Genomic DNA, 27,860 nt, shown 5'->3' on the forward strand with positions numbered 1-27,860 from the left:
ACGCCATCGAACGAACGCGCATCCAACCTCACTTCGCACGCGCGTCGACGCCGTCGACACCACTCGCACGAGCCGCGCGCGCGCGCGCGAACATGTCGACCTCGAGTGCTGTCCCGCTCACCCTGGCCACGTTCGACGTCGACGGCACGTTAATTCGCGCCTCTGGAGCCGACGCGAACAAGTTCCACAAAGACGCGTTCGCGCACGGGTTACTCGAGGTCTACGGCATCGACGACGCGCGCGGAATCGACGTGGTACAACATCACGGGTCGACGGACATGCTCATCGTCGCCGCGGTGGCGCGGTTTCACGGCGTGCCGGAGGAAGTGATTTACGAGCGCATGGATGAATGCACGGCGGCGATGTCAAGATACGCGGTGGAAAAGAAGGCAGACGCGGCGGAAGGCCTTGAGTTGTTGGTTGGCGTCAGAGCGCTTTTGGAAAAATTGGCCGCGAGGGACGACGTCGCCGTGTGTCTCGTCACCGGAAATCTGGAGCCCATAGGCTGGGCGAAGATGCAACGATTGGGGATCGACGAGTTCTTCACAGCTCCGCGGTATGGAGGTTTCGGGAGCGACCACACCGATCGAGGTGAGCTCGTTGCGATTGCGGCGAACAGGACGAAGGAATATTTGGGCGTGCGCGCCGAAAAACGGTTTCATTTCGGCGACACGCCCGCGGACGTCAAGGCGGCTGAGTTCGCCGGGGCGACGGCGATCGGGCTGCTCACTGGAATATTTTCCAAAGAAGAGCTCGTGGCGAGCTCGAAATTAGACGATCCGATTATTTTTGACGATTTGAGCGACACCGCGGCCGTCGTGCGCGCGCTCGGTCTCGAAGAGTAGCGCTATTATTTACAGAGTACAGTTTAGTTACATCGCAAACGCTGCAGCTAAAAGCGTGGATGCGACGACCACGACGCGCGGAGCGAGCGTCGCCCCCCCCGCGCTCGTCGTCGCCGTATTGTCTCGCACCAAACTCCACGCGTTCGTGTCGATATTAAACTCCCACACGTCATTCATACCGTTCCCTCCGAACACGAGACACGCCGCGCCCTGTTCCCCGTGCGGCGTCGTCGTCGCCGCCCCGCTTCGCCTCGGCGGTCTCGTCCCGCCCACCGGGGAAATCGCGCTCCACCGTCCCGCGGCGCGGTTAAACACCCACAAATCGTCGAAATCTCCCACCCCCCCCCCGTACCCTCCGAACACGTACAGATTCCCGCGCAGCGCGCACGCGCTCGCCCCACTCCTCCCGCGCGGTTTCGCCCCCCCCCCCGTCCCTCCCTCGTGCAATCGCGTCCACATCCCGTCGTAAATCCCCGCGCTCGCGTTCCACCTCAAGTCGTACTCCCACACGTCGTTCGCGTCCCGTCCCGTCGCGAGCTCCCGTCCGCCGAACACCACCATCCGCGCGCTCGTCGTCGCCGTCGCCGCGAACGTCCCGCTCGCGCTCCCCGTCCGCCCCGTCGGCGTCGTCCCGAACCGCGTCGCGTCCTGGCTCGACACCCGCGGCGTCGTCGTCGTCGCGCGCGCGTCGTCGACGCGCGTCGCCGCGATCGCCAGCGCGACCGCCATCGCCAGCGCGCGCGCCGTCGCGAACCGCACCATCGCCGTCGACGCCGCGCGCGCGTCGCGTCGTCGCGTCGTCGCGTCGCGCGCGTCGACGGCCGCGGCGTCAACGGGCGCGGCGACCGACCGACCGACGGACGGCCCGCGTTTTTGCGTTTTTACGTCGTCTCGAGACGCATTCGAGGGCTCGGAATCCCTAACGACGTCCAGGCGGTGCGGACGGTGCGGATGGATGTTTGATGTGTGCGCACGCCACCAGATGCGCTTTCGAGCGCCCATTCGACCGATCGTGACTCGAGAACGACCCCGCACGCCGCGCGCGCGACGCGACAGGCTGTCTCGTAACGAGCGGGCCTAACGGCCGGGCGGCGCGATTGATTGATTTGATTGATTGATTGCGCGCGATTGCGATTGCGCGACGCGGCCATGGCGTGCGCGGCGAGATCGGCGACGACGAACGCGACGACGGCGGCGCGGAGACGCGAAGCGACGACGCGCGCGGGACGACGACGCGGGATGACGGCGACGGCGCGCGCGACGGCGGCGAACGGGGCGGGCGAAAAGTCGCGGATCGGGCTGTGCGGACTCGCGGTGATGGGACAAAACCTGGCGCTGAACGTGGCGGAGAAGGGATTCGACATCTCGGTGTACAATCGATCGAGCGATAAGACGGACGTGTGCGTCGAACGGGCGAAGAAGGAGGGATTGGGGGCGAAACTGCGAGGGTATCACGAGATGAAGGATTTCGTGGCGTCGCTGGCGAAGCCGCGATGCGTGATAATCTTGGTGAAAGCGGGCGCGCCCGTGGACGCCACGATCGCGGGATTGTCGCAGTTTCTCGAACCTGGAGATTGCATCATCGATGGTGGGAACGAGTGGTACGAAAACACCGAACGACGATCGAAGGAGGCGGCGGAGAAGGGATTGCTGTACGTCGGCATGGGCGTGAGCGGAGGCGAGGAGGGCGCGCGCAACGGACCGTCCATGATGCCGGGTGGGTCCAAGGAAGCGTACGATATCATCGCTGATATCTTAAAGCCCGTGAGCGCGCAGACCGATTCGGGGGCGTGCGTGACGTACGTCGGCCCAGGAGGCGCCGGGAACTTTGTCAAGATGGTGCACAACGGCATCGAGTACGGCGACATGCAACTCATCTCCGAAGCGTACGACGTGTTGAAAACCGTCGGCGGGTTGACGAACGATGAACTCGCGGCTGCGTTCACGGAATGGAACGAGGCGGAGTTGGAATCGTACCTCATCGAGATCTCCAGCATCATTTTGGCCAAGAAGGACGACCAGTCTGGCAAGAGCGACGACTTTTTGGTGGACAAGATCCTCGACAAGACTGGCATGAAGGGCACTGGAAAGTGGACGGTGCAGCAAGCCGCGGAATTGTCCATCGCTGCGCCGACGATCGCGAGCTCTCTTGACGCCCGATGCTTGTCCGGATTGAAGGATGAACGCGTCAACGCCGAGGCGTTTTACGCCAAGCTCGGCTTGGCACCCGCCGGCGCCATGGGCCCGGCGGACAAAAAGCAACTCATCAACGACGTGCGATATGCTCTGTACGCTTCCAAGGTGACTTCCTACGCCCAAGGCATGAACCTGATTCGCGCCAAGTCCAACGAGCAAGGCTGGAACTTGAACCTCGGCGAAATGGCGCGCATCTGGAAGGGCGGCTGCATCATTCGCGCCGGCTTCTTGGACCGCATCAAGAACGCTTACGACCGAGACTCCAAGCTCCCGTCTCTTCTCGTTGACGAGCAGTTCGCCAAGGAAATGATCGAACGCGAAGCTTCGTGGCGTCGCGTCGTCACCGCCGCCATCAACGCCGGTGTTTCCGTGCCGTCCATGAGCGGTTCTCTCGCGTACTTTGACACTTACCGCCGCGCGCGCTCGCCGGCAAACTTGGTGCAAGCGCAGCGTGACTTCTTCGGTTCGCACACGTACGAACGCACCGACATGGAAGGCTGGTATCACACGCTCTGGAGTGATATGAACAGCGCTGACAGCATCACCACGTCTGGCTACAAGGCGTAAATAAAAGCGATGATGGTCCGTCGCCCGTCGGGATTTTTGTTTTATTCACCGATGAGGGAGCTTTTCCTTCTCTTAGCGCGCGCCGCAAGCATGCCTGCTTCATAGTAAATTCGCTCAGGCGTTTGTAACGATCACAACCGCGTGTACGCTGCAACTAATACTATCTAATCGCTATGATTCTAGAAAACCGCACCGATGCGCTCGTCGAGCGCGCCGCGAGACCGCTTCGCGTTTCTACGCTCGGCGCCCCTCTCCGGAGCGCTGTGCGTGCTAGGATACGTCGGCATCTCCGCCGGTGGTTTCGGAGGAGGCGATTCTTGAAAGAAAGGATGCGCCAACGCCTCCGTCGCCGTCCCTCTCTTCTCCGGATCAAACGTCAGTAACACATCGAGCAAGTTGACGCCCGCGGCGGAGAGTTTTGGAAAATTAATCTCAAGAAAATTGTACGGTTGCTCGGGCAACTTGAACTTGCGCGCGTGCGGTAACGCGTCCCATCCAGGCCAAATGTGTGAGTTCGGGCTTCCGAGCAAAGCGCAAATCATGTTCAATTGCTCGATTTCCGTCGAGCCCGGAAACAAGGGCTCGTGCTTGAGAAATTCGGCGAATATACAACCGACGGCCCACATATCGATCGCGCTCGTGTACGTGTCGCACCCGAACAGCAGCTCCGGCGCGCGATACCAAAGTGTCACCACTTTTGGCGTGTAACTCCCTCTATCGATCGGTTCGAACGTTCGCGCCAAACCAAAATCGCAAAGCTTCAACTCCCCGCGTTGGTTGAGCAACAAGTTGCTCAGCTTTAAATCCCTATGAAAGATGAACCTCTCGTGCAGGTACTCCACCGCTCGCAGCGTCTGCGTCATCAGCGATTTCACCTCACTCGTCGTCAACGTCGTCTTGACGTTATCGATCAGCCTCGCCAAATCGTGTTCGCAATACTCAAACACCAGAAACACGTTATTCAGCGCGTCCCCTTGAATCACCCGCAGCAACCGCACGACGTTTTCGTGTCGCACGCGCTGCAGTATCCTCACCTCGCGCAGCGACGTCAGCGGCATCCCATCTCGCTCGCGATCCATGCGCACCTTCTTCAGCGCCACGACGTCGCCCGTCGTCTTGCACCGTCCCTTGTACACCACCCCGTACGTCCCCTCGCCGATGCGTCCGAGCTTTTCGTAATTCGTCAGCGTCGCCAGCGCCGCGCGCGCGTCGCCGTCGCGCGCGTCACCGTCGTCGTCCGCGCCCATGCCGCGCGCGCCGCGGTGCGCCGCATCATCATCGCGCGCATCCGACGGCGACCGACCGATTCGTCCCGACGACCCCACGCGCGCGGTTCGCGACTCGTCGAGTCCCCGACGGGACGAACGCGCCGACGCGCGACCGGTCGCGCGCGGCAGACGCGGACGCGACGGCGCGCGACGACCGGACGCGCGGACGCGACGCGCGAGGGACGGACGGACGCGCGAACGCGCCGCGCGAGGGACGCGACGCGCGCGCGGTGCGATCGACGCGACGCCGGCGCGGTGAAATCGAACGCCGGTGAAATCAATCGACGTTTCTTTGTTCCCCCGCGATGGTGGCGGTGTTCGTCCTGGGCGCGGCGACGCTGGGGACGGTGGTGATCAACGTGAAGCGAAACGCGATGAAAAAGATGTCGGGATCGATGTTTGAGGACGAAGCGCGACGCGCGGCGGCGGCGAAGGAACGCGTGGATGGGATCGCGAAATTGCTGGAGGAGGTGAACGCGAAGGCGAACGCGGCGGAGGAGAAGCTGGAGGCGGCGATGCGGGAGAAGAACGCGATCGAACGCGTGCTCGAGGAGATGGAGAGAACGAAGGCGAATATGAAGGTTGAGAACATGGAGTTGAGAGATTCGGTGACGGTGTTGAAGAATGATTTGAACAACGCCACGGAACGACATCAATTGGTGGTGCGAAAATGGCGCGACGAGTTGGTGACGTATCGGGAGAAGAGTCCGCAAGATTTCTTGGCCGAAGTCATCGGGTTAGTGAGTGATATGGATAACGAAGTGACGATTGAGGTCATTCCTCCCGAAGCTCCGAGAGCGGCGAAGGTGCACGAAGAAGTTCGCTTGGAGGAGTGCGAGTGGGAATACAATCCGCGCCTCGCCGTGGCGGATTCGACGCGCTTGTTGATGCTCGCCAACAGTGGACGTGTAGTCAAAAAGACTCGCGAGGAGAAGGTGAAGAAGGTGACGGGCGTCAAACCCGTCGCCTCGCCTCACAGAGCGACGACGCCCACGCGCGCGGCGCTCGGCAAGCTCACCAACACCGGCGTGCAACGCGCTCAAGGCGTCGCTCACAAGGCGGCTCGCTTGGTGCAAGCCAACCACGTGGCGAATACCCCGCCGCCGAAGGTTGCCACGTCCGATCGTTCGATAGAGTTTGGCGAGTGCTTACTTTTCGAAAAGCAACTCAAGTCGCCCGTGCGTGCGCCCAAGATTGGCGGCGGGCGAGCGGGCGTCATCGGCGGTTTTGAAGCCGAAGACGTCATGCCGTTGCCGTCGAGTCCGGCCACCATCATGGATATCGCCATCCGTCGATAAATCGTCGCATGTTTCGCGTTTTCAATGTATTTTCAATTAAACGGACACTCGCTAAGTAAGTAAACGCATCATTTCCTACGCGGTCACGCCTTCAGCTTCAACCTTCACCTTTTTCTGCGCGCTCCCGTCGGCTTCGGCTTCGGCTTCGGCGTCTCGCTTCTTGTCGCCTCTGTCCTGAGCCTCTTTCTCGATGAGAGAAATTAAAGTCTCCACGCGGCGACCGAGCTCTTTTGGCGTTCTGCTTTTGATGAACCAATCGAATCGGAATTGCCAGTGCTGGCGAATCTGCGCCTTGAGCTCGTCCCAATTCCCAAAGCCAACTTCGGGGATGGAGCACAACAAGAACCTATCCTCCTCTTCGGTGAACGATTTGAATTTGTTCGGACCATACGTCAACTTGAGCTCGCGCCACGGATTCTTGTACTTGGCGATCTTTTCTCGTACAGCCTTCAGCATGTCGTGTTGACGCTGAATCTTTTGTTCACCCTTTTCGATGTTGCTGATGATGCGCGGATGATCGGCAATCTCTTCGTAACGTTTCCAGAATACGGCGGCGTAATCCTTGACCTCTTTGAGAGTCTTTCCTTCCATCTCACTCGCAATAGACTCCACGTCTTCGCGCCCGTACTTCTCGCTGAGTCGGCAGAAGGCTTGGAAGTCTCGGCGAGACCATTCTGTGAAACCTTGAGAGAGGAGCGATTCTTGCTCAGCCTTTTCTTCCTCCGTGATCGCCGGAGGCGCGTTGGGATCGTCTTCCTCCGCTTCAGTGGGCGCCTCCTCATCTTGCGCAGCTTTAGCTTCCTCCTTCTTCTTGTCTTTCTGCCATTCGTACGTCTTGCGTCTAACATCCTTGTCGTAAATTTCTTGAATTCGCGCGGTGTTGTAAAACTGGAAGTCGTGCATTTGCTGCAGCTTGGCAATCTTCGGTCCCATTGGCTTGGATGGGCGAGCCGCTTGCGCCATGGCGCTGCGATAGTAATCAGACTCGTTGTAGTTCTTCTTACGTTCGCGTTTGGGAGGATCGATCCAGTTGCTGCTGATGATGGTCTTCATGTCAATGCCCTCTGGCAACGCGGCGACGTTTTTGTCGTCTTCGTCCTCGAATTCGTAAAGCGAGTTCTCGGCACCCATAGAGAACTGAATGGCCTTCTCCGTGAAACCTTGCATTTTGCTATTGAGTGCTTTGGTTTCTTCTTCACCGCGAGCCATGATGGCGTCGACATCTTCGTCCGTGATCGACGTCGTCGACGAGTCGAAAATCTTCTCGGCGCCAAAGCGAACCATCGCCAAGAGTTCATCCTTGCCGAGGTTCTTCTTGTTCTCTTGCAATCGTCCTTGTTGAATGACGAGAGCATCGAGCGCGAGTTTCTTGTACGCTTTCTCGATCACCTTCTCCTCGACGCTACCGTCGGTGCAAAAGCGGAACACTTGTACCTCCTTCTTTTGACCGATGCGGTGCGCTCGATCCATCGCCTGAAGATCCATTTGCGGGTTCCAGTCGCTGTCGTAGATGATGACGGTGTCCGCAGTGGCGAGGTTAATACCTAAACCACCCGCCCGCGTGGAAAGCAAGAAACAGAACTTCTCCGAACCTTCCTTGTTGAAGGCGTCAATGTGGTCTTCGCGGACGGCGCCATCCGTGCTCCCGTCGATGCGACAATATTGGTAGTTTCTGTACATCAAGTAATCTTCCAAGATGTCGAGCAAACGAGTCATCTGAGAGAAGATCAGCACACGACTGCCGCGTTGCATGAGACGAGGCAAAAGCTTGTCCAAAAGCGCGAGCTTACCCGAGCTCTCGATGAGGTGATCCCCGGTGATGTACGGCGGACCCGGTTCGGCACCTTGGAACAAGTACGGATGGTTGCAGCACTTGCGAAGCTGCATGACGATATTCAAAAGCCGAGATCTATCCGCGCCACTGTTAACAATGTCGATGTCCTTTTGCAAGATGCGCTTGTAAAACGTTTTTTGCATCTCAGTCATGCCAATCTTGAGAATTGTCTCCTTCTTCGGCGGGAGGCTGGTTTCGACCTCCGTCTTCAATCGACGCAACAAGAAGGGGCGTAAAACCTTGTGAAGCTGAGACACGACGGCACCGGAACCACCCTCACCGTCTTCAACGTTCGCAAACCACTCATCGAACTGACCGGCGTTACCGAACACTTCGGGGAGCAAAAAGTTGAGCAAAGCCCAGAGCTCGTGAAGGTTGTTTTGAAGCGGCGTCCCGGTGATCAACATGCGGTTGTTCGCCGAAAACGTTCTTAGGACGATGGAAAGACGAGAATTTTCATTCTTCAAGCGGTGCGCTTCGTCGATGATGATGTAACGCCAGTGAAACTTCTTCAACGCAGTCTTCTCCTTGATGACCATTTCGTAAGACGTCACGCACACGTCGAAACCGCCCGGCACCAAAAACTTGGCCTTTTGCGCCTCGCGCTCTTCGGCGTTTCCGTGAAACTTGAACGTGCGAATCATCGGACACCAACGCTTAAACTCGTTCATCCAGTTACCGAGCGTGGATTTCGGCACGACAACCATGTGCGGTCCGGTAACACCCCGGTATTCGGCGAGGTAACCGAGAAGAGAAATCGTCTGCAACGTCTTCCCGAGACCCATCTCGTCCGCCAAGATGCCGTTGATGCCGTGATCGAACAATCGAATCATCCAGTTCAAACCCGCAATTTGGTACTCTCGCATCTTGCCAAACTTAATGCACGTCGGTTGAGACGTCAAACGCACCGCTTGGTAATCCTCAGCGTGTTCCACGAGCTCGGCGTCCTCCGACTCCTCCGCCGCGTGGCTCTTGTTGCGCCCGCGCTTGCCCTTGTTCGCCGCCTCGTTCGCCGCCTTCGTCCCCGACAAAAAGTGCGCGAAGACCTCGGTTTGCGCCAACAAAAACTTCCACTTCCCCGCCTTATTATCTCCCGCAATCTTCTTGTTCTGATCCTCTCGCACGCGTTCGAGCTCCATCGTCTGTTGCCGCTTCAACTCTCGCAGCCGCTCGCGCTCCGCCTTGGCCACCTCCTTCACCGGCGATTTCACCCCCTGCGTCGCGAATCGCGCGCGCGTCCTCGTCAGTCTTCGCTCTCACCCATTTTTTCTTCCCGCGCCCGCTCGCCCTCGATCGCCCATCCCTCGATCGTCCTCGTCGTCGCTCGCGCGCGTTCGAACGGGTCAACCGCGCGCGCGTCGTCGCCGCGGATCTCCACGATCTCGATCCCTCCCCATCCTCTTCTCTTCCCGCGTTCCCATCGCGCGCCGCGTCGTAATCCGCGTCGCCACGAACGCACCCCATCCCCAGCCGCGTCGTAATCCGCATCGCTGTCGTACGACCGCTCGCTCGCGTCGCCGTCGTCGTCGCTCGCGTCGCTCGGCGCGTCCTCGAACGCGATGGCGTCCTCGGGGTCGACGTGTTCGTCCACCGCGTCGCCGGAGGCCGCGCCGTGCGTCGCGGACGTCATCGCGCGCGAGACGCTCGAGATCGATCGGTCGCTCGGCGCGTCGCGCGGGCGTCTGCGCGCGCGCGTCGCGACGCGATCGACGCGACGCGATCGACCGCGCGTGGTCCGTGTGTGCGACTGGTCCGTGTGTGCGACTGGTCCGTGTGTGCGACTGGTCCGCGCGCGAGGCCACCGCGTGACGCCGTGCGTCGTATTTAAGGTGACGTTTGCGCCGTGTGATAAAAAACGGCCGCGTCCGCGTGCGACTCGTCGCGCGGGCGACGCGCGCGCGACGCGCGGGGCGACGCGCGACGGCGACGCGCGCGATGACGACGACGGCGACGACGACGACGGCGACGGCGGCGGCGACGGCGACGCGTCGCGTCGCGCGCGCGCGAACGGCGACGCGCGTCGTCGTCGGCGGGCGCGACCGACGGTTGGGCGCGACGCGCGCGACGGCGCCGGCGCGCGCGACGGCGACGGCGCGCGCGACGGCGCGCGACGGACGCGAGATCGCGGACGTCGCGCGCGAGGCGGCGACGCAGGCGCTGAGCGGGATCACGGTGTCGCTGGCGATGGTGCCGGAATCGCTGGCGTTCACGTTCGTCGCGGGGACGACGCCGATCGTCGGCTTGCACGCGGCGGCGCTGATGGGGCTGTGCACGGCGGCGCTGGGCGCGCAGCCGGGGGTGATCTCGGGCGCGGCGGGAGCGACGGCGGTGGTGATCGCGCCGCTCGTGGCGTCGCACGGGGTGGAGTACTTGTTCGCGTGCGTGGCGCTCGCGGGCGCGGCGCAGGCGGCGTGCGGCGCGCTGCGGTTGGGGAAATTCATCAGGCTCGTGCCGCAGCCGTGCATGATCGGATTCGTCAATGGATTGGCGATCGTGATCGGGAAGTCGCAGCTGGAGACGTTCGTCGGGCTGACGGGGACGACGCTCGCGACGACGATCGGGCTCACGGCGTTTACGATGGCGCTCATCAAACTGCTGCCGAGGGCGTCGTTCGCGCCCAAGGGTGTTCCGGCGCCGTTGTTGGCCATCGCGTCGTGCGCGACGCTGACGAATGTGATGAAAATCGCGACGAAGACGGTGGGCGACGTCGCGCCCGTGAGCGGGGCGTTGCCGTCGTTTCACATTCCAAACGTTCCGGCGAGCTTGGAAACGCTCGCCGTCATCGCGCCTTACGCGTTATCCGTCGCCGCGGTGGGCTTGATCGAGACCTTGCTCACCCAACAACTCGTAGATGACATCACCGAGCGACGGACGGCGACGCACACCGAGTGCATCGCGCAAGGCGTTGGAAATATGGTGAACGGCGCGTTCGGGGCGATGGGCGGGTGCGCCATGATCGGGCAGTCGATGATCAACGTCAATTCCGGTGGTCGCACGCGCGTGGCCGGGATCACGTGCGCGCTCGCGATTTTAAGTTACGTCACCTTTGGCGCTTCGTTCATCGAACGCATTCCCATGGCCGCTTTAACGGGGACGATGTTATGCTTGGTTTTCGATATTTTCGATTGGACGTCGTTTTCGCGAGTGAAAAAGATTCCCAAGACCGACGCCGTCGTTTTGCTGCTCGTCACCGGCGTCACAGTGGTGACAAACTTGGCGGTCGCCGTGTTCGCTGGCGTCGTCTTGTCCGCGCTCGGTTTCGCTTGGAAATCTTCTCAGCGCATCGACGTCGTGCGCTCGCGAACGAGTTCCTCCGAGACGCTGTGCGAGTTGTACGGACCGCTCTTTTTCGGTTCGGTGCAAAGCTTCGCGGACAAGCTCGATCCGCGCGACGAGGAACTCGATCGAGTGGTGCTAGACTTCGCCCATAGCAAAGTGTGGGATTCTTCTGCGCTCGTCGCCATCGATGAGTTGGCGGAAAAGTACCGAAACTGCGGTAAGACGCTCACGCTCCGTCACTTGTCGCCGGATTGCGCAAAATTGCTGAAGAAGGGAGGCGACTTGGTCGAAGTCGACGTCGACACGGATCCCGTGTACGCGGTCGCGGCGAATTTGGACGCAGAGACGCTGTCCGCCGTCACGAAGACGTTGGGTGGACGGAAAGGACTTTCGCTGGCGGAGGAAAATGCGTTGAAGCGACAGTATTTGCGTTGATGATCTTGCCTATCTATTGTACATCTAAGTTTTGAGTTTCTCTTTCTTTTGTCTATCTTGAATCCGAGCTGGATCGTTTCGTTTTTTCGTGCTAAATCTTCCCACGCCGTCTTCGTAGTGGTGCCTGTCACTCTTCACAATCTGCACCACGTCCTCGTCTTCCAAGTCGTGCTTGAGTCCGACGCGTTGGCCGTAGTGCTTCGGCGACGTGCCCCAGACCAAGGCGTACTTGAGCTGCCGAGGCAAATCCGCGTGAAGCTGCGCGCAGAAGTGTTTGACCGCGATGCCACCGCGAGAATCACTCAGAACGACCGGCTCCTCGAAATCGGGCTTCGTCCCCATCTTTTTCGTGTACACGCGCACCAATCCCATGGCGTCCCACACGCGCTTCAGCAAGTAGTCCATCCCAAGATTCATGTAGCACGAGATGCAGACGGAATCTGGTCGTCGCGAAAGTGTGTTCACTTCCTCGATCGTCAACGCGTCCACCTTGTTGTACACGTACAAACAGCGCACGTACTTTCTATTCCCTTCCAAGACGTCGATGAGTTGGTCGACGTCGCAGTCCTCTCGAAACAGCACTTCGGCGTGGTGTATCTTGTACTCTTGCAACACCCGAATCACCGTCTTTTCGTCAATTTTCGTCAGCCCGCCAGGAACGGTGGAATTCAGCTGCACTCCACCCGCCTTTTTCTTCTTCCAGTAAATCCCCGGCGGCTTTTTATTCAACCGCAATCCGACGGCTTCGAGCTCGCGCGTGAGAATGTCCTTGTGCGCGTATCGCGAATTCGCCGCCTCCGACTTGCACGCATCCAGCACCATGAGAATCAAATCCGACGACTTGGCCACCGCGATAACTTGTCGTCCGCGTCCCTTACCCTCGCTCGCGCCTTCTATGATTCCAGGTAAATCCAGAAGCTGTATCTTCGCGTCGTTGTAGTGAATCACGCCGGGTATGCACGTCAGCGTGGTGAACTCGTACGCCGCCGCTTCGCTCTCCGTGCCCGTCAATTGGCTCAACAGCGTCGATTTCCCGACGGATGGAAATCCAATCAGCGCCACGCGCCCGTGCCCGTATTTCACGACGTCGAAACCTTCGCCCGGGCCGCTTCCGGCCGCTTTCGGCGGGTTCAAGAGCTCCGACCGAAGCTTGCACAGGCGCGCCTTGAGCGCGCCCAGGTGCGAACTCGTGGCTTTATTCTTCTGCGTGCGCGACATCTCGAGCTCGATGTCCTTGATTCGCTCCAAGATACCCATGGTGCGAGAGGTTCAAGGGGGAGACGCGGCGAACGCGCTCGCGCCGCGTTGTGGCGAACGCGCGAGCGGGACGAGCGACCGCGACCATCGCGAAACCGCGACGAGCGTACCGATGACGACAGACGGTAATTATTGTACAAGTACACTGAAAACTACTACTATTTCGTGCGCGTCCTCGCTCGCACGGTGCGAGCGCTCGCGCCGCGGATTCGGCGCCTCGCCGTCAGCCGCCGCCGTCCGCCGCTTCCTTCTCGGCGCGCTTCTTCGCCCGCTGTCTCGCCTTCGCCCCCAAGCGCGTCTTCGACCGCACTTTCTTCCGCACTTTTCCATCGCGCACCGCCGCACCGCTATCCCTCTTTTTCCCGCTTCCCTTTTCGTCTCCGCTCGCCCTCGTCCCCGTCGTCTTCGCGAACGCCCAGTCCGCCGGATGCGAGAACCAACAATCCGCCTTCGCGCACGCCGATCCGTACGAGCACGCCGCGATTTTCTTCTCCGCGTGTCCATCCCACGCCTTGGCGTGTTCGATCACGACGTGCTTGCCGTCGAGATAGTTTTTCGGATGCGCGTTGTAACGCAGCACGCACTCGCGCGCCTCTTTGTTTTTGCGAAAGTTGACGAACGCGAAGCCCTTGCACTCGCCCTGGGCGTCTTTGCTCATCCACACGCGCTCGATGGTGCCGGCGTCTTTCAATAACTCGCGAACGCTCGCCTCGGTGGCGGAGCGCGGGAGGTACCTGAGGTACACCTCGGTCCTGTCGACTTCACGTTCGCTCGCCGCCATGGCGAGTCGAACAGTGCGGCGCGGGGGGCCGCGCGCCGACGCTCGCCGATGGTGTTCTAAGTGACTATTACAAACTAATTTACGATCGAACGAGCGTTTGAGGAACGGGTCACGATCCTTTCTCATTCGTCCATGCGCGGCGACGAGACGAAAAAGCCGTCGCTGTCGAAGAGGCGCTCCATCGAGCTCGCGCGCGCGATGTTCAACGTTTCGGCGAAAGCCTCGTCGTCGTACCCTTTGGCGTCGATCGTCATCCCCGTGAACGAGCCGTCGACGCCCGAGAGACTTTGTAAAAACTCCTTCGACGCGCTGTCGAGATGCGGACCCCTGGGCGTGCTGAGCGTCGACGTCAACTCTTCGTTTCGCGCGCGCAACTCTTCGTACTCGGCGCGCAACGCCTCCACCTCCGCGGACAGCGCGTTCACCCTCGTCAACGTCTCCTCGCACGTCTGCTCTAACTCCACCATTCTCCGCATCTTCTTCATCCTCGATTTGGCCGCCGACAACCGATTCGCCTGCATCCTCCTCTCTCTCTTCTCCTCCTCCGTCGTCGTCCCCCCGTTCGCCCCCCTCGGCTCCTCGAGCACCGTGCGCAGCGACGGCTCGTGCGCGTCCGCCTGCGAGTACGACCGCGCCCGCGCGTGATGCGCCGGCGCCCCGATCACCGTCGGCGGCAATCCCTGCCGCGCGCTCGTCTCGCGCCCCTTATCGCTCCCGCCTCGTCCCGCCTCGCGCGCCCACGCGCTCGTCTGCGCGCTCTCCAGGCTCTCGCTCAGCGACCGCTCGTGTCTCGGCGCCCCCCACTCGCGCTCGCCGTTCGCCTCCGCGCGCGGGCTCGCGAGCGGCGATATCTCCGACATCCCTCGCGTTCGTTCGCGCGTTCGTTCGCGCGTTCGTTCGTTCGTTCGTTCGTTCGTTCGTTCGTTCGTTCGCGCGTTCGCGCCTCTCGACGAAACGCGCCCTCGATCCGCGCGACGCCCTCGATCGCGCCCTCGATCGCGCCCTCCCGCTTCCCGCTTCCCGCGCCGCGCGCGTCGTTCCGACGCGTCGAGACGCGCGCGCGCCGACCCAATCCATCCCACGCGCGCGCGCGTTCGAACGAATCCTCCGACGTACTCGGCTAAACCCTAAACCCTAAACGCGCTTTCGTCGAAAAAAAAAATAAAGATGGCGCGCGACGCGCCCGCGATACGCGACGAAACGACGCGATCGGCCGTCGTATTACAGACGCGCGCACGGCGAACGCGACGACGACGCGAGGATCGACCGACCGAACGAACACACGGACCGTCGCGATCGCGGCGGCGACGGCGGCCCGCGCGATCGATCGGCGAGCGGCGCGCGGCAGACGACGGCGCGGCGTCGGGCGACGGGCGCGATGTCGCGGTACATGGGGAACTTCGCGCGACCGGAGAACGCGATCAAGCGCGCGGTGCGCGCGACGCGACGACGACGACGCGACGCGGGACGACGACCGACGGGGGACGGGAGAGGGTTTGGATTTGAGATTCGAGCGCGCGGCGACGACGGGAGGGGCGAAGCGAAAGGACGAGGGCGCGCGAAGACTGACGAGACGTCGCATCGATCGGACGCGCGGTGCAGGAGGAGCTGATCAACGTGGGACAGAAGCAGGCGGCGCTGCTGTCGCTGCACGAAATCGTCACCAGTCGGCGAAACAGGCAGTGGACCAAGGTTCTCGAGGAGGTCATGTTCAAGTACGTCGAGCTGTGCGTCGAGCTGAAGAAGGGCAGGCTGTGTAAGGATGGGTTGATGCAATATCGCAACACGTGCTTGCTGGTGAACGTGCAGTCGCTCGAGGAGGTGGTGAAGCGATTTTTGAAGCTCTCGACGGAACGCGCGGAGACGGCGCAGGCGGAGTTCGGCGCTACTCTCGACGCGGACGTCGATCTCGAGGCCGAGTTCACGCCAGAGTCGCTGTTGGCGAAGGCGTATCGACTCGACCACGAGAACGAGGCGACGGAAAAGGAAACGGTGACGCCGTGGTTCAAGTTTTTGTGGGAAACGTATCGCAACTTGCTCGACATCTTACGCAACAACAACAAGCTCGAGGGTTTGTACGCCATGGTCGTGAAGGACGTGTTCAAGTTTTGCCTCAAGCACAAGCGCACGACCGAATTCAGGCGCGCGTGCGACTTGATGCGAACGCACTTGAACAACATGGTCAAGTACAAGGATATGCGCGACAGACCGGATTTGAGCTTACCCGAGACGCAAAATCTCTACATGGAAGTGCGTTTCGAACAGCTGAAGGCGGCTACGACGCTTGAAATGTGGCAAGAAGCGTTCCGATCGATCGAAGACATTCACGGGTTGATGCTCTTGCTTCGCCGTTCGCCCAAGCCGCAGATGATGGCGTTGTACTTTGCCAAGTTGACGGAAATTTTCTGGATTGGTAAAAATTACCTCCACGCCGCGTACGCGTGGATGAAGCTTTACAGCGTTAGTAAAACGTATAACCGCAGCTTGACCCCTGAAGACGAACGCGCGTTGGCTTCGGGTGTCGTGTTGGCGACGATGTGCATAACGCCGTACACTGAAAAGTCCGTCTTTGGCGACATGGACTCCGATCATCAATTCGATCGCGACTCTCGCATGGCAAGTTTGCTCGGTTACCACATCGATCGTAGTCGCAGCATCAGCGATGTGCTCTCGCGTGAATTGTTGGCGGCCGAGATCAAGCGCAGCGGTTTGTTGGCCAAGGTGGACGACGACGTCAAGCGTTTGTACGCCCTCATGGAGCAAAGCTTTTCCCCGCTCGATCTGTGCAAGAAGGCTGACGTGTTGTTTAACGTGTTACAAGGCACGACAATTGAAGTCAGTGAAGCCTCGCCGGTTTCCTCTTTCGACTTCAACTCGTTCTTACCGAGACTGAGATCGCTCGGCATTATTCGCATGGTGCACCAGCAATCCAAGGTGTTCGAGACGATGAAGATTGATTCTTTGAAATCCTCCGTGCCGTTCATGCCGTATCACGAAGTCGAGCGTATTCTCGTACAAGCGATTCGAAGTGATTACATTTCCGTTCGAATCGACCACGAGACTGGATCGATGAACTTTGTCGGCGATCGCCTCGAGACGGGTTTCGTCAAGACGCACCTCTCTCGCGCCGCTCGTCTTTTGCAAGAAGGCATGAGCAAGCTCGCGCCCAAGACACCCGCCGATGTCGGCGCTCGTGTACTCGGTGCCGAATTGCGCGCCGCCATCGAGGCCGAACACAAGCGTGCGCTGGCGCGCAAGGTGGTCATCGAGCGCCGCAAGGAGGAAGCCGAGCGCGCCGCCGCTGAGCAAGAAAAGGAGGAAGAGGCTAAGCGCGTCGCCGCGCAGCGCAAGCACGAAGAAAACGAGGCCAAGCGCCTCGAACAAGAAGCTCGTGCTCGCGAAGAGAAGAGAATTCGTGCGGAAATGGAGGAAAAAGAGAAACAAGAGGCTCTCGAGTTGCTCGCCGAGCAAGCCAAGCGCGCTGGCAAAAAGGCGCCGATTGTCCTCGAGGAGGGCGTCGTCCTCGACAAGCGAGCCATCATGCAAGATGCTATTCAAGAACAAATCAAGGCGCGTCAAGAGCAAGAACGCAAATTGAACAGTCTCGCTAAACGCATGGATCACGTCGAACGTGCCAAGCGCGAAGAAAGTATCAGTCTCATCGAGAAGGCGTACAAGGAGCGATCGGTGGATGACGAAAAGTACCACGCCGAACAACAAGTCGCGATGGCTGCGAAACATCGCGCCAAGTGGGAGGCGGAGAGCGCAGAAAAGCAGCGTTTGATGCGTATGGAAGGTCCGCGTGCCGAGTTCGCGCGTGGTGTCATGATTCGTCGGGCCGAGCAATTCGCCGCTCAAGAGGAGGAACGCGCGAGAAAGCTCGAGCAAATGAAGAAGCACAAGGAGGCTGAACGCTTGCTCCAAGCGAAAAAAGATTACATCAAGCGTCTCCAAGACATCGAGGCTGCGGTGAAGCACGAAAAGCGCGAAAAGGATCGCATCGCGCAAGCTGAAAGACGTCGTCAACAAGAAGAAGAGGAAGCTGCTAGAAGACAACGCGAACAACCGCCGGCACGCGGCGGCGACGATCGCTGGGGCGCGTTCGCTGGGAGCGCGTTCGGCGAGCGTCGTCGGGTCGACGAAGCCCCAGCGCGACCTCCGTCAGGTGGTAGCCGATGGGAACCGTCAAGAGGTGGTGATCGTTACGAGCCTCGTCGCGACGACGGCCGGGGCGGCGGATTCGGAGATCGCGATCGCGCGCCGTCGAATAGATGGGAGCGAGGCGGCGGCGATCGCCCGCCGTCGAGAAGCGGCGATGACCGCCCGCCGTCGAGAAGTGGCGGTGCTGACGATGGGAAATATCGCCCGCCTCGACGCGACGATGCACCGTCTAGAGGAGGAGGTTGGTAGACACCGCAAACAACATCGCTTCACATTGATTGTAAATCGAGAGCATCGATCGTCACATTTGCCGTCACATCCATTCATTCATCACGCTCGGCGCCGCGTCATGTGCACCGAATCTATATTAATGTTACGCGTCAGCGCTCGCGCGCGCAAAAATTTGAAAATATTCTCCAAGAGCGCTTCACAAACCTCGGCCGACGCCCCGGAGCCGGAGACGCCGAGATACGTAATCGAATACGTCGCGTCTCCGGTCTTTTCCACGTGCTTTTGAAGTCGCCCGATCCCCGACCCCGACGTGCACTTGTAATACGCTCTTGGATACTTCTGCCCACTCAAAAACTTATTTCCGTACTTGCGCCATCGAAACCCATCGTCCAGCCGAGTCGGATCTTCGCTCGTTTTCACCTCGACGATGCGCGCGTCGCCGCGCGCCGTCGCCGTCGTCGCCGTCGCCGTCGTCATCTCGCGCCGCTTCCGCGACGATTTCGCCGTCGACCGCGCCTTCTTCACCCCCCCCTCCTCCGACGCGCGACTCAGCGGCGCCCTCACCCCCCTCCCACCCTCCCCGCGTCCCTCCGCGAACCCCACGCACAGCGCCTCGAGCGATCGCTCGAATTTCTCCAGCCGTCCCCCGAACGTCCCATTCGGATCGTCGTTCTGATCCCGCGCCTCCCAGAACCCGTCGTCGTCCAGCGCGCTCCACGTCGACGTCCCCTCGCGCGCCGCGCGCGTCGTCCCCATCGCCGATCGCGCCTCCCCGTCGTCCCCGCGCGTCGTCCGCGCGACGCTAAACATAGCCGCCTCGTCGTCCTCGCGCGCCGCGCGCGTCGTCGCCGCCGCCGACCCGCGTCCTCGTCGACGCCCTCGCGCTCGACGCGCGCGTCACTATTATTATTATCGCGTGTCCACCGATCGCGTTTTCGTCCCTCGTCGTCGTCGTCGTCGTCGTCGTCGTCGTCCGCCTCGAGTCCGCGTGTGCGACCGGCGCCGATCGCGCGCGTCGCGAATATCTCGTGGAAAACGATCCCTCACTGATATTCATACCCACGCGTCAGACCCGTTTTTTTTTTTCGCGCGCGTCGCGCACGCACGAGGTCGTACGTCACACACCGCGAGCGGTATCGAATGAAACCCGAGTCGTAAAATCGGTCGGTCGCCGCGGTCGGCACCGCGCGCGCGCGGTCGTCGCGATTCGCCGGGACGCGCGCGTCGTCGCCTCGATCGCGCGGTCGCGCGCGCCGCACACGTCGTCGACGACGGCGCGATCGCGTCGAATCGAATCGATCGCGCGCGGGCGCGCGGGTCGAGGGCGTCGGCGCGAGGGACGCGCGCGAGCGACGCGCGCGATCGTCGTTCGTTCGTTGGTTCGTTCGTTCGTTGGTTCGTTGGTCGATTGATTGATTGATTGCTCGATCGCGCGCTCGATCGGTCGATCGGTCGGTCGCGCGCGCGAACGCGAACGGAACGCGCGCGATCGGCGCGGAATCGCGCGCGCGCGGCGCGGCGGCGACGGGTCGCGATGCTGCGAAACGTGAAGAAGCAGTTGAGCGGGCTCGGGCGAGGGAGCGGGAAGCGAGAGGGCGAGGACGGGGCGAACGATTCGGGAGGAGACGGGACGACGACGACGCGCGGTGGTCGAGGGGGATCGAGGTCGACGTCGCCGGCGAACGGGAAGTCGAGCGGGAGCGGGACGAACGACGCGGGCGTGTTTAATCGAATGGCGGGCGCGGCGGCGTCCGCCGCGGGCGGGTTTCGGGCGTTTAGTTCGCTCAGGGTTGGATCTAGGGAAGGGTCGAGGCACGGGCAAAACGGTCTACCGAGCATGGAGGTGTTGTACGATAAGAATAAGCCGTTGTTTTTGTTCAGAGACGTACCCGTGAACGAACGAGCGGCGTTGTTTGGGAAAAAGTTACAGCTGTGTTCGTATTGTTTCGATTTCACCGATCCCGCGATCGACGCGAGGGAGAAGGAAATCAAGCGTCAGACGTTGATCGAGATCGTGGACTACGTCAATCAAGGCACGGGGCGGTTCACGGAGCAAGTGCTGGAACACATCAACTTCATGCTGGCGCAGAATTTGTTCCGCACGTTGCCGCCGACGAGCTCGGAGCAGACGGGACTGGTGAACGCGGCGATGTTCGACCCAGAAGAAGAAGAGCCGAGCCTCGAGCCGTCTTGGCCGCACTTGCAAATCGTGTACGAATTCTTGTTGCGTTACGTCGTTTCCAACGACATTGACATTAAAAACGGGAAGACGTACATCGATCAATCCTTCGTGCTCAGGCTTTTAGAGTTGTTTGACAGCGAAGACCCGCGGGAGCGCGATTACTTGAAGACGATTTTGCACAGAATTTACGGGAAATTCATGATCCATCGGCCGTTCATCCGTCAGGCGATCAATAATATCTTCTTCCGCTTCATTTATGAGACGGAGAAACACAACGGAATCGCGGAGTTGCTCGAAATTTTGGGATCAATCATCAACGGGTTCGCGCTGCCGCTCAAGGACGAACACAAAACGTTCTTAAAGCGCGCTTTGTTGCCGTTACACAAGCCGAAGTGCGTCGGAATGTATCACTCGCAACTCGTTTACTGCGTGACCCAATTCGTCGAAAAGGATCCGCGCATGGCCGACGTCGTCATTCGCGGTTTGCTCAAGTACTGGCCCGTTACGAATTCCCAGAAAGAAGTGCTCATCTTGGGAGAGTTGGAAGAGGTGTTAGAGCTCACGCAAAGCGCGCAGTTTGCCAACGTCATGGTGCCGCTGTTCAAACAAATATCCTTCTGCATCAACTCCACGCACTTCCAAGTCGCCGAAAGAGCGCTGTTTTTGTGGAACAACGACTACATTGTCAACCTGGTGGCGCAACATCGCCACGCGTTGCTTCCCGTCTGCTTCGGTGCGCTCGAAAAGAACGCCGTCGGACATTGGAACCCAGTCGTGGGCGGATTAACCATAAACGTCCGCAAGATGCTTCAAGAGATGGACCCCGAGCTCTTCGCGCAGTGTCGCGAGCGTTGGTTGGCGGATCAAGAGCGTCTCGCTGAGGACGAAAAAGCTCGCCAAGCGCGCTGGTCTCGCGTCGAAAGACTCGCCGGCGCTTCTGCATGAAGTTGACATAGTGCATTTAGACTTAGACGCTCGCTCGCTTTCGTTTGTAATCGAGCGCGAGCGACCCGACGCCCGGAAAGCGCGCCCAAGGCTCCCCCCGCGTTGTCCTCACTCCCGCGCGTGCGCCTCCATCCTCGCGCCGAGCCCGTTCGTGAAGGACGCACGTGTAATTTCGAACGTTATGCGCGCTTCGAGCGCGTCACCGCGCGCGCACCGCGCGTTTCCCTCGCACACCGCGCGAAAGACGTCGCGCGAAAAAGCGTCGTCTCGGTCTCGCGCGGTGGCGGCGGCGTCGACTTCGGACGCACCGGGGCCGTTCGGGGACGACCGAAACCTGCTCGTCGTCGGACCCGGTGTTTTGGGCTCGCGCATCGCGCGCGTGTGGCTGTCGAACTTCCCCGGGGCGGTGGTGGTCGGACAGACGAACACCGACGCCGCGCACGACGGCTTGCGAAGCGTCGGCGTGACGCCGCGAACGAAGGATTTCGGTGCGGACGATCCCACGGCGACGCGGCGGTTTCCCTACGTCGTTTTCAGCGCGCCACCGAGTGGCAGTGAGGATTACCCGGGCGAAGTCGCGGCGGCGTTGAAGTATTGGGACGGCTCGGGCGCGTTCGCGTTTACGAGCTCGAGCGCCGTGTACAAGAATGAAGCCGGCGAGGCGTGCGACGAGGAGAGTGAAGTTTATGAAATAGGCACCAATCCTCGTGTCGATCGGTTGCTGAAGGCGGAAAAAGTCGTGTTAGACGCTGGTGGTGTGGTGTGTCGATTAGCCGGGCTCTATCACTCCGAGCGAGGCGCGCACAAGTACTTCATCAAGACGTCCTCGCTCGATTCTCGCGCCGACGCCTTGGTGAATTTAATTCACTACGAAGACGCCGCCGATCTGTGCTTCGCCGCGATGACGAAAGGAGCAAAGTCTCACATTTATCTCGGCACCGACGGCGTCCCGATCACCCGCGAGGCGATCGCGCGCGTCTCCGTGGAGTCTGGCGTCTACGGCGCCGACGCCGCCGCGCCCGCCTTCACCAAAACCGACGGCCCGCTCGGTCGCGCCATGTCCAACTCCCGCACCAAGACCGAGCTCGATTGGTCGCCTCGGTACGAATCTTTCGAATCTTTCGCGTTGCGTCAGGGCGCGCGCGACTCGTACGCGCCCTGGAACGCGCCGACGCGTTCGCGCGGGTGGACCCCCGCGGGCGCGCGTCACGTGTGACGCCACCTAGCCATATTATAGCCACCATTTATTCGATTAGACGACGGCTTCACACTATTTCACCTCCCGAACTGTATGCGCACACGAATAAAAGCCGATCACGCACAGCCCCACGCGCGGCGTCGATCGCGCGCGCGCGCGTCATCGATTCCCGTCACTTCACCGCACGCGCGACGCCTCACACGCGTTCGTCGCCTCACCGCCCGTCGACGTCAAAAGAACCCAAAAAATTCTCGCAATGTCGTCCGCCGCCGCCCTGAGCCCGGCCGCGCTCGCGCTCCGCGCCAAGCTCACCGCCAAGGTCCAAAACCGTCGCTCGCGCATGAGCGCCAAGGTCGTCACGCGCGCCGCCGTCGCCGCGCCGCCGGGCGTCTCCGCGGACACGGTGAACGACGCGATCAACACCGTGCGATTTTTGGCGATCGACGCGATCAACAAGTCCAACTCCGGTCACCCCGGCTTGCCGATGGGCTGCGCGCCGATGGGCTACGTGATTTTCCGCGAAGCGATGACGCACAACCCGAAGAACACGAAGTGGTTCAACCGCGATCGATTCGTGCTGTCCGCGGGACACGGGTGCATGCTGCAGTACTCTTTGATGCATTTGACCGGTTACCCGAGCGTTTCGGTGCGTTCGTCGCGACGCGCGCGCGCGGGCGACGCGATTCTCGAACGCGCGCGCCGATCGTGTGGATAAAGCCTCAAGTTGGGGTTTTGGATAAGAGCCCGCGCGGACGCGCGAAGGATGGACGCGAACGCGCGAGAGCGTCGCTCTGGCGGACGCGCGAGCGATGATGGAGATAAAACTCGATGACTGACGATGAATGCGCGATGCACGCTCGACGCGCGTAGATTGAAGACATCAAGCAGTTCCGTCAGTGGGACTCCAAGACCCCGGGTCACCCGGAGAACTTCATCACCGACGGCATCGAAGTCACCACGGGCCCGCTCGGTATGGGTATTTGCAACGCCGTCGGTCTCGCGATGGTCGAGAAGCACCTCGCCGGTCGATTCAACAAGCCGGATTGCGAAATCGTCGATCACTACACGTACTGCGTCATGGGCGACGGCTGCAACATGGAGGGCATGTCCGGCGAAGGCGCGTCCCTCGCCGGTCACTGGGGCCTCGGCAAGTTGATTGTCTTCTATGACGACAACCACATCTCCATCGATGGTCACACCGACATCTCCTTCACGGAAGACGTCGTCGCGCGCTTCAACGCGTACGGCTGGCACACGCAACACGTCGAGAACGGTAACACCGACGTCGACTCGATTCGCGCCGCCGTCAACGCCGCCAAGGCTGACCCGCGCCCGTCGCTCATCAAGGTGACCACCTTGATTGGCTACGGTTCCCCGAACAAGTCCAACACCCACGACGTGCACGGCGCGCCGCTCGGTAAGGATGAAACCGCCGCGACTCGCGAAAACTTGAAGTGGAAGTACGGCGAATTCGAAGTTCCGGAAGCCGTCAAGGCGTACATGGATTGCTCCGAAAAGGGCACCGCCGCCGAAGCCGAATGGAACGCCAAGTGGGCCACCTACAAGAGCAAGTACGCCGAAGATGCGGCCGAGCTCGAGTCCATCATGTCCGGCAAGTTGCCGTCTGGCTGGGAAAAGTCTCTCCCGACGTTCACGCCGGAGGACAAGGGTGTCGCCACGCGCATCCACTCCCAAACCATGCTCAACGCCCTCGGTGGCGCGATCCCGGGTTTCATGGGTGGTTCCGCCGATCTTGCGCCGTCCAACATGACGTTGATGAAGCAATTCGGTGACTTCCAAAAGGACACCCCGGCCGAGCGCAATGTTCGCTTCGGCGTCCGCGAGCACGGTATGGGTGCCATCGCCAACGGCATGAAGCTCCACTCCCCGGGTATCATTCCGTACTGCGCGACCTTCTTCATCTTCACCGACTACATGCGTTGCGCCATGCGCATCGCCGCGCTCTCCCAAGCCGGTACCATCTTCGTCATGACGCACGATTCCATCGGCGTCGGCGAGGACGGCCCGACTCACCAGCCGATTGAGCACGTCGCGTCCTTCCGCGCCATGCCGGGTATGGACATGGCTCGCCCGGCCGACGGCAACGAGACCGCCGCCATGTACAAGATGGCTGTCGAAAACTCGATGAACGGTGCCCCGACTACGTTGGCGCTCTCCCGCCAAGTCGTGCCGAACCTTGCGGGTACCTCCATGGAAGGCGCCGCCAAGGGTGCGTACGTCGTCCAAGGCGCCGCCGCTGGCGAAGCGTGCGACGTGATCCTCATCGGTACCGGTACCGAACTCGAACTCGCGTGCCAAGCTGGTGCCGAGCTCGAATCTAAGGGTAAGAAGGTTCGCGTTGTCTCCATGCCGTGCTGGGAAGCCTTCGAGCGCCAACCGGCCGCCTACCAAGAGTCCGTCTTGCCGGCTGCCATGCGCGCGAAGACCGTCTCCATCGAGGCGGGCACCACGTTCGGCTGGGCTAAGTACGCCGGCGCTTCCATCGGACATGACGATTTCGGCGCTTCGGCACCGGCCCCGATTCTGTACAAGCAGTTCGGAATCACTGCCGATGCCATGGCCGCGAAGGCGATGTCGTTGTAAGCGTAGGGACCGGATGTCGAAGCGTTGCGCTCGGGAAAATTCCCCGCAACGAGTCCCCGCAACGGACAGCCGCTCGTGCCACTTTAGTCGCGCACTTTTGATTGAAGTACTAATATAAATTCCTTCTCCTTTCCCGTCGTCGCCGTCCGTTCTCCTTTGCCGTCGTCGCCGTCCCGAGCTCCCGAGCTCCCGTCGCGCCGACGCCATCCCGAGCGTCGCGCCTCGCCGTCGCGACCGCACTCCGCGCCTCGATGGGATGCGCGAGCTCGCGCGTCGACGTCGATCCCGCGTCGCATCGCGCGCTCGACCGGAGTTCGCCGCCGTCGACAAGCGCCGCGGTCGCGACGTCGCGGTCGAGACGCTCGCTCGACATCTTTCACGACGCCCTGACGTCGTTTCGAGAACACTTTTCGAGCGCCTCGAAGACGCACTGGGACGCCGCGCCGTGCGAGTGGCTGCGCGTGCGCGCCGCGTCGTACTTCGTGGACGCTAAAAAGGCACCACCGCGCGAGAGACCGCTGCTGACGCTGCGACACGTCGATCTGTTCGATGGCTCGAGCCTGGCGAGCGACGGCGACGACGCGCGCGTCGATTTTTGTCGAACGCGACCGGAGAGTTGGTTCAGGCGCGAGTTCGAGCGCGACGGAGGAGCGACGACGGCGTGGACGTTCGCGATGCACTTCGTAAATCCGGATGGGGCGAATTTGGTGTGCTATTTTCAGCCCGAGGGCGACGGCGCGGAGAGCGTTCGCGACGCGCGGCGGTTGTGCGATTGGGTCGACGCGAATTCGTCGCCGTCGTTCGCCAAGACGTTGAGACGGTTCGTGGAGACCGATGATGACGCATATCGCGCGGCGAGAGTGAAGCTGTGCGCGAAACTTCATCCGCAGTCGCCGTTGATGTTGCGCAAGTGCGTGCCGACGAAACCGGTGCTCGTGGGAAAACGCGCGTCGACGCGCTTTTTTCGCGGCGCCGGCGATACCGAGGGGTACGAGGACCGTTATTTAGAGTGTTGCATCGAGTGCGGGACGAGCGCGTCTGCGAAATATCTGTACAACATGTTCTCCGGGCTCAGCGCGCGGAGCGACGAGGATTTGGCGATATGGATCGAGGGCGCGCGCGAAGACGAGTTGCCTGAGCGCGTGCTCGGCGCCGTGCGTCTGCGAAGGATTTCGCCGAAGTGCTTGACGAAGTTGACAAAACTACCTTTAGTTAGATGATCTCTTTAGCGAATTATTGTATGTGTGTATTAACCGATAGCGGCGTAGTATTATCGTCGTCACGAGACAGTCTCTACTCCTCCTCGTCCGGGAACAACGCGTCGACGAACCCGACCGCGTCGAACGACTGCAAGTCTTGCATCGACTCGCCGACGCCAACGAACTTGACGGGAATCCCCAACTCATCCACCACGCTCACCACCGCGCCTCCTCGCGAGGTGCCGTCGAGCTTGGTCAAAATGATTCCCGTCACGCCCACGGCTTCGTTGAAAACGCGCGCCTGGTTGAGCATGTTCAACCCGGTGGTGCCGTCCAAGACGAGTAAAACCTCGTGCGGCGCGCTCGGCAAGCGCTTGGAGATGGAATTCTTCACCCCGACTAATTCATCCATGAGCTGAGAGTTGTTGTGCAATCGCCCGGACGTGTCCGCGAGCACGACGTCGACGTCGCCCCGCGCGCACGCCTCGTCCACCGCCTTGTAACACACCGCCCCCGGTTTGGTGTTCGGCGGCGAGTCGCTCATCACCGCTCCCGTGCGTTCAGCCCACGTCGCGAGCTGTTCGGCCGCCGCCGCGCGAAACGTGTCTCCCGGCACCATCATCACCTTCGCCCCGCTCTCCGCGAATCGATGACTCAATTTTCCCAGCGTCGTCGTCTTCCCCCCCCCGTTCACGCCCACCACCAACACCACGCTCGGTTCGCCCGCCGTCTCGTTCAATCCAATCTTCATCGCGTCCCCCGCCTTGGTCAACACCTCCACGATCGACGCCTTCAGCGCTCGCCGCACGTCCCCCCCCGTCTTACACTCGCCTCGCTCCACGCGCGCGCGCACGCCGTCCGTCACCCGCGTCGCCGCCTTGGGCCCGAAATCCGCCCCCAGCAGCGTCTCCTCCAGCTCCTCCAGCGCGTCGTCGAAATCCTCCATGCGCCACAGCGCCAACACGTCGTTCACCGCGCTCAATCGCTCCCGCGTCTTCGACGTCCCGTTGAACACGCGCTCGACATCCATCGCCGTCTTCTTTCGCAGCACCGACGCGAGTTTGCCGAGATCGAATCCCGCGCGCGTCGCGATTCGTCTCGAGCGCGCGTCGCGACGCGCGGTGCGCGACGACGTCGACGTCGACGTCGTCGCGCGCGCGGGCGTCGCGCGCGTCGCGACGCGCGTCATCGCGTCGCGGTGTGCCGCGCGCGGACGACGATCGGGCGATGGTTGTGGATAAGGTCCGTGTAGAGTCTCAAACAGCAACCGCCCGCCCGGCGGCGTCGCGACGACGCGCGGCGCGCGCACACGGCGACGCGGGCGCGAACGAGCGCGACGCGAGCGCACGACGCGTCGTTCGAACCGTCCGCGCAAGTCCGACGACCGCGCGAGAGTCCGACGACCGCGCGACGCGACGCGTTCGTAAAGCGAATCGCACGACATCGTTCGTAAGCGCGAGCTCGACGCGCGATGATGACGACGGCGACGCGTCGACCGGCGACGACGGCGCGGTGGACGGCGACGCGGGATTTGGTGAAGAAGAATTCTTTGCGTCGAACGCGCGGGCGCGCGTGCGCGG

General features: G+C 61.3%; 16 protein-coding genes across 16 annotated transcripts; 9 read left to right on the forward strand and 7 right to left on the reverse strand.

Moving 5' to 3' along the window:
• Positions 1–92: 92 nt before the first annotated feature.
• Positions 93–845, forward strand: OSTLU_16273 (predicted protein; the record flags this gene model as incomplete). Its single annotated transcript, XM_001418741.1, has 1 exon — positions 93–845. The coding sequence occupies one exon, from the start codon at positions 93–95 to the stop codon at positions 843–845; it is 753 nt and encodes a 250-aa protein (XP_001418778.1).
• Positions 846–872: 27 nt separating this feature from the next.
• OSTLU_93077 (predicted protein) lies at positions 873–1,406 on the reverse strand (the record flags this gene model as incomplete). Its single annotated transcript, XM_001418981.1, has 1 exon — positions 873–1,406. The coding sequence occupies one exon, from the start codon at positions 1,404–1,406 to the stop codon at positions 873–875; it is 534 nt and encodes a 177-aa protein (XP_001419018.1).
• A 571-nt stretch (positions 1,407–1,977) lies between these two features.
• On the forward strand, positions 1,978–3,731 carry OSTLU_32825 (predicted protein). The gene has a single exon (XM_001418742.1). It carries the CDS (start codon positions 2,085–2,087, stop codon positions 3,606–3,608), a length of 1,524 nt encoding a protein of 507 aa, XP_001418779.1. The 5' UTR covers positions 1,978–2,084; the 3' UTR covers positions 3,609–3,731.
• Positions 3,732–3,787: 56 nt separating this feature from the next.
• OSTLU_32826 (predicted protein) lies at positions 3,788–4,855 on the reverse strand (the record flags this gene model as incomplete). The annotated part of the gene is made up of 1 exon (XM_001418982.1): positions 3,788–4,855. The coding sequence occupies one exon, from the start codon at positions 4,853–4,855 to the stop codon at positions 3,788–3,790; it is 1,068 nt and encodes a 355-aa protein (XP_001419019.1).
• Positions 4,856–5,181: 326 nt separating this feature from the next.
• Positions 5,182–6,174, forward strand: OSTLU_32827 (predicted protein; the record flags this gene model as incomplete). Its single annotated transcript, XM_001418743.1, has 1 exon — positions 5,182–6,174. One exon carries the CDS (start codon positions 5,182–5,184, stop codon positions 6,172–6,174), a length of 993 nt encoding a protein of 330 aa, XP_001418780.1.
• A 75-nt stretch (positions 6,175–6,249) lies between these two features.
• On the reverse strand, positions 6,250–9,147 carry CHR3506 (predicted protein; the record flags this gene model as incomplete). The annotated part of the gene is made up of 2 exons (XM_001418983.1): positions 6,250–6,993; positions 7,021–9,147. The coding sequence occupies 2 exons, from the start codon at positions 9,145–9,147 to the stop codon at positions 6,250–6,252; spliced, it is 2,871 nt and encodes a 956-aa protein (XP_001419020.1).
• An 800-nt stretch (positions 9,148–9,947) lies between these two features.
• On the forward strand, positions 9,948–11,744 carry SUT1 (SulP family transporter: sulfate; sulfate transporter of the Major Facilitator Superfamily (MFS)). Its single transcript, XM_001418744.1, has one exon. The coding sequence runs from the start codon at positions 10,193–10,195 to the stop codon at positions 11,720–11,722; it is 1,530 nt and encodes a 509-aa protein (XP_001418781.1). The 5' UTR covers positions 9,948–10,192; the 3' UTR covers positions 11,723–11,744.
• Positions 11,745–11,746: 2 nt separating this feature from the next.
• On the reverse strand, positions 11,747–12,979 carry OSTLU_35696 (predicted protein; the record flags this gene model as incomplete). The annotated part of the gene is made up of 1 exon (XM_001418984.1): positions 11,747–12,979. One exon carries the CDS (start codon positions 12,977–12,979, stop codon positions 11,747–11,749), a length of 1,233 nt encoding a protein of 410 aa, XP_001419021.1.
• Positions 12,980–13,202: 223 nt separating this feature from the next.
• Positions 13,203–13,760, reverse strand: OSTLU_32831 (predicted protein; the record flags this gene model as incomplete). Its single annotated transcript, XM_001418985.1, has 1 exon — positions 13,203–13,760. One exon carries the CDS (start codon positions 13,758–13,760, stop codon positions 13,203–13,205), a length of 558 nt encoding a protein of 185 aa, XP_001419022.1.
• A 76-nt stretch (positions 13,761–13,836) lies between these two features.
• OSTLU_32832 (predicted protein) lies at positions 13,837–14,620 on the reverse strand (the record flags this gene model as incomplete). Its single annotated transcript, XM_001418986.1, has 1 exon — positions 13,837–14,620. The coding sequence occupies one exon, from the start codon at positions 14,618–14,620 to the stop codon at positions 13,883–13,885; it is 738 nt and encodes a 245-aa protein (XP_001419023.1). The 3' UTR covers positions 13,837–13,882.
• Positions 14,621–15,138: 518 nt separating this feature from the next.
• OSTLU_12762 (predicted protein) lies at positions 15,139–19,202 on the forward strand (the record flags this gene model as incomplete). Its single annotated transcript, XM_001418745.1, has 3 exons — positions 15,139–15,192; positions 15,363–17,860; positions 19,136–19,202. 3 exons carry the CDS (start codon positions 15,139–15,141, stop codon positions 19,200–19,202), a joined length of 2,619 nt encoding a protein of 872 aa, XP_001418782.1.
• Positions 19,203–19,989: 787 nt separating this feature from the next.
• Positions 19,990–21,279, forward strand: OSTLU_35344 (predicted protein; the record flags this gene model as incomplete). The annotated part of the gene is made up of 1 exon (XM_001418746.1): positions 19,990–21,279. The coding sequence occupies one exon, from the start codon at positions 19,990–19,992 to the stop codon at positions 21,277–21,279; it is 1,290 nt and encodes a 429-aa protein (XP_001418783.1).
• Positions 21,280–21,460: 181 nt separating this feature from the next.
• Positions 21,461–22,495, forward strand: OSTLU_32836 (predicted protein; the record flags this gene model as incomplete). The annotated part of the gene is made up of 1 exon (XM_001418747.1): positions 21,461–22,495. One exon carries the CDS (start codon positions 21,461–21,463, stop codon positions 22,493–22,495), a length of 1,035 nt encoding a protein of 344 aa, XP_001418784.1.
• Positions 22,496–22,817: 322 nt separating this feature from the next.
• Positions 22,818–25,081, forward strand: OSTLU_16284 (predicted protein; the record flags this gene model as incomplete). Its single annotated transcript, XM_001418748.1, has 2 exons — positions 22,818–23,123; positions 23,348–25,081. 2 exons carry the CDS (start codon positions 22,818–22,820, stop codon positions 25,079–25,081), a joined length of 2,040 nt encoding a protein of 679 aa, XP_001418785.1.
• An 899-nt stretch (positions 25,082–25,980) lies between these two features.
• On the forward strand, positions 25,981–26,301 carry OSTLU_32838 (predicted protein; the record flags this gene model as incomplete). The annotated part of the gene is made up of 1 exon (XM_001418749.1): positions 25,981–26,301. One exon carries the CDS (start codon positions 25,981–25,983, stop codon positions 26,299–26,301), a length of 321 nt encoding a protein of 106 aa, XP_001418786.1.
• Positions 26,302–26,392: 91 nt separating this feature from the next.
• Positions 26,393–27,343, reverse strand: OSTLU_4604 (IISP family transporter: SRP receptor alpha-chain-like protein FtsY; the record flags this gene model as incomplete). The annotated part of the gene is made up of 1 exon (XM_001418987.1): positions 26,393–27,343. A coding segment is annotated over one exon (951 nt), but the record flags the coding sequence as incomplete, so codon positions are not given.
• Positions 27,344–27,860: the final 517 nt, after the last annotated feature.

The sequence above is a fragment of the Ostreococcus lucimarinus genome, chromosome 7 (genome assembly GCF_000092065.1).
Source record: "Ostreococcus lucimarinus CCE9901 chromosome 7, complete sequence".
Classification (NCBI taxonomy): Eukaryota; Viridiplantae; Chlorophyta; class Mamiellophyceae; order Mamiellales; family Bathycoccaceae; genus Ostreococcus; species Ostreococcus sp. 'lucimarinus'.

Bases quoted from the DNA above. Each gene is read 5' to 3' on its own strand.
- SUT1 (XM_001418744.1), top strand. From the start codon at position 10,193: ATGGTGCCGGAATCGCTGGCGTTCACGTTCGTCGCGGGGACGACGCCG.
- OSTLU_32825 (XM_001418742.1), top strand. From the start codon at position 2,085: ATGACGGCGACGGCGCGCGCGACGGCGGCGAACGGGGCGGGCGAAAAG.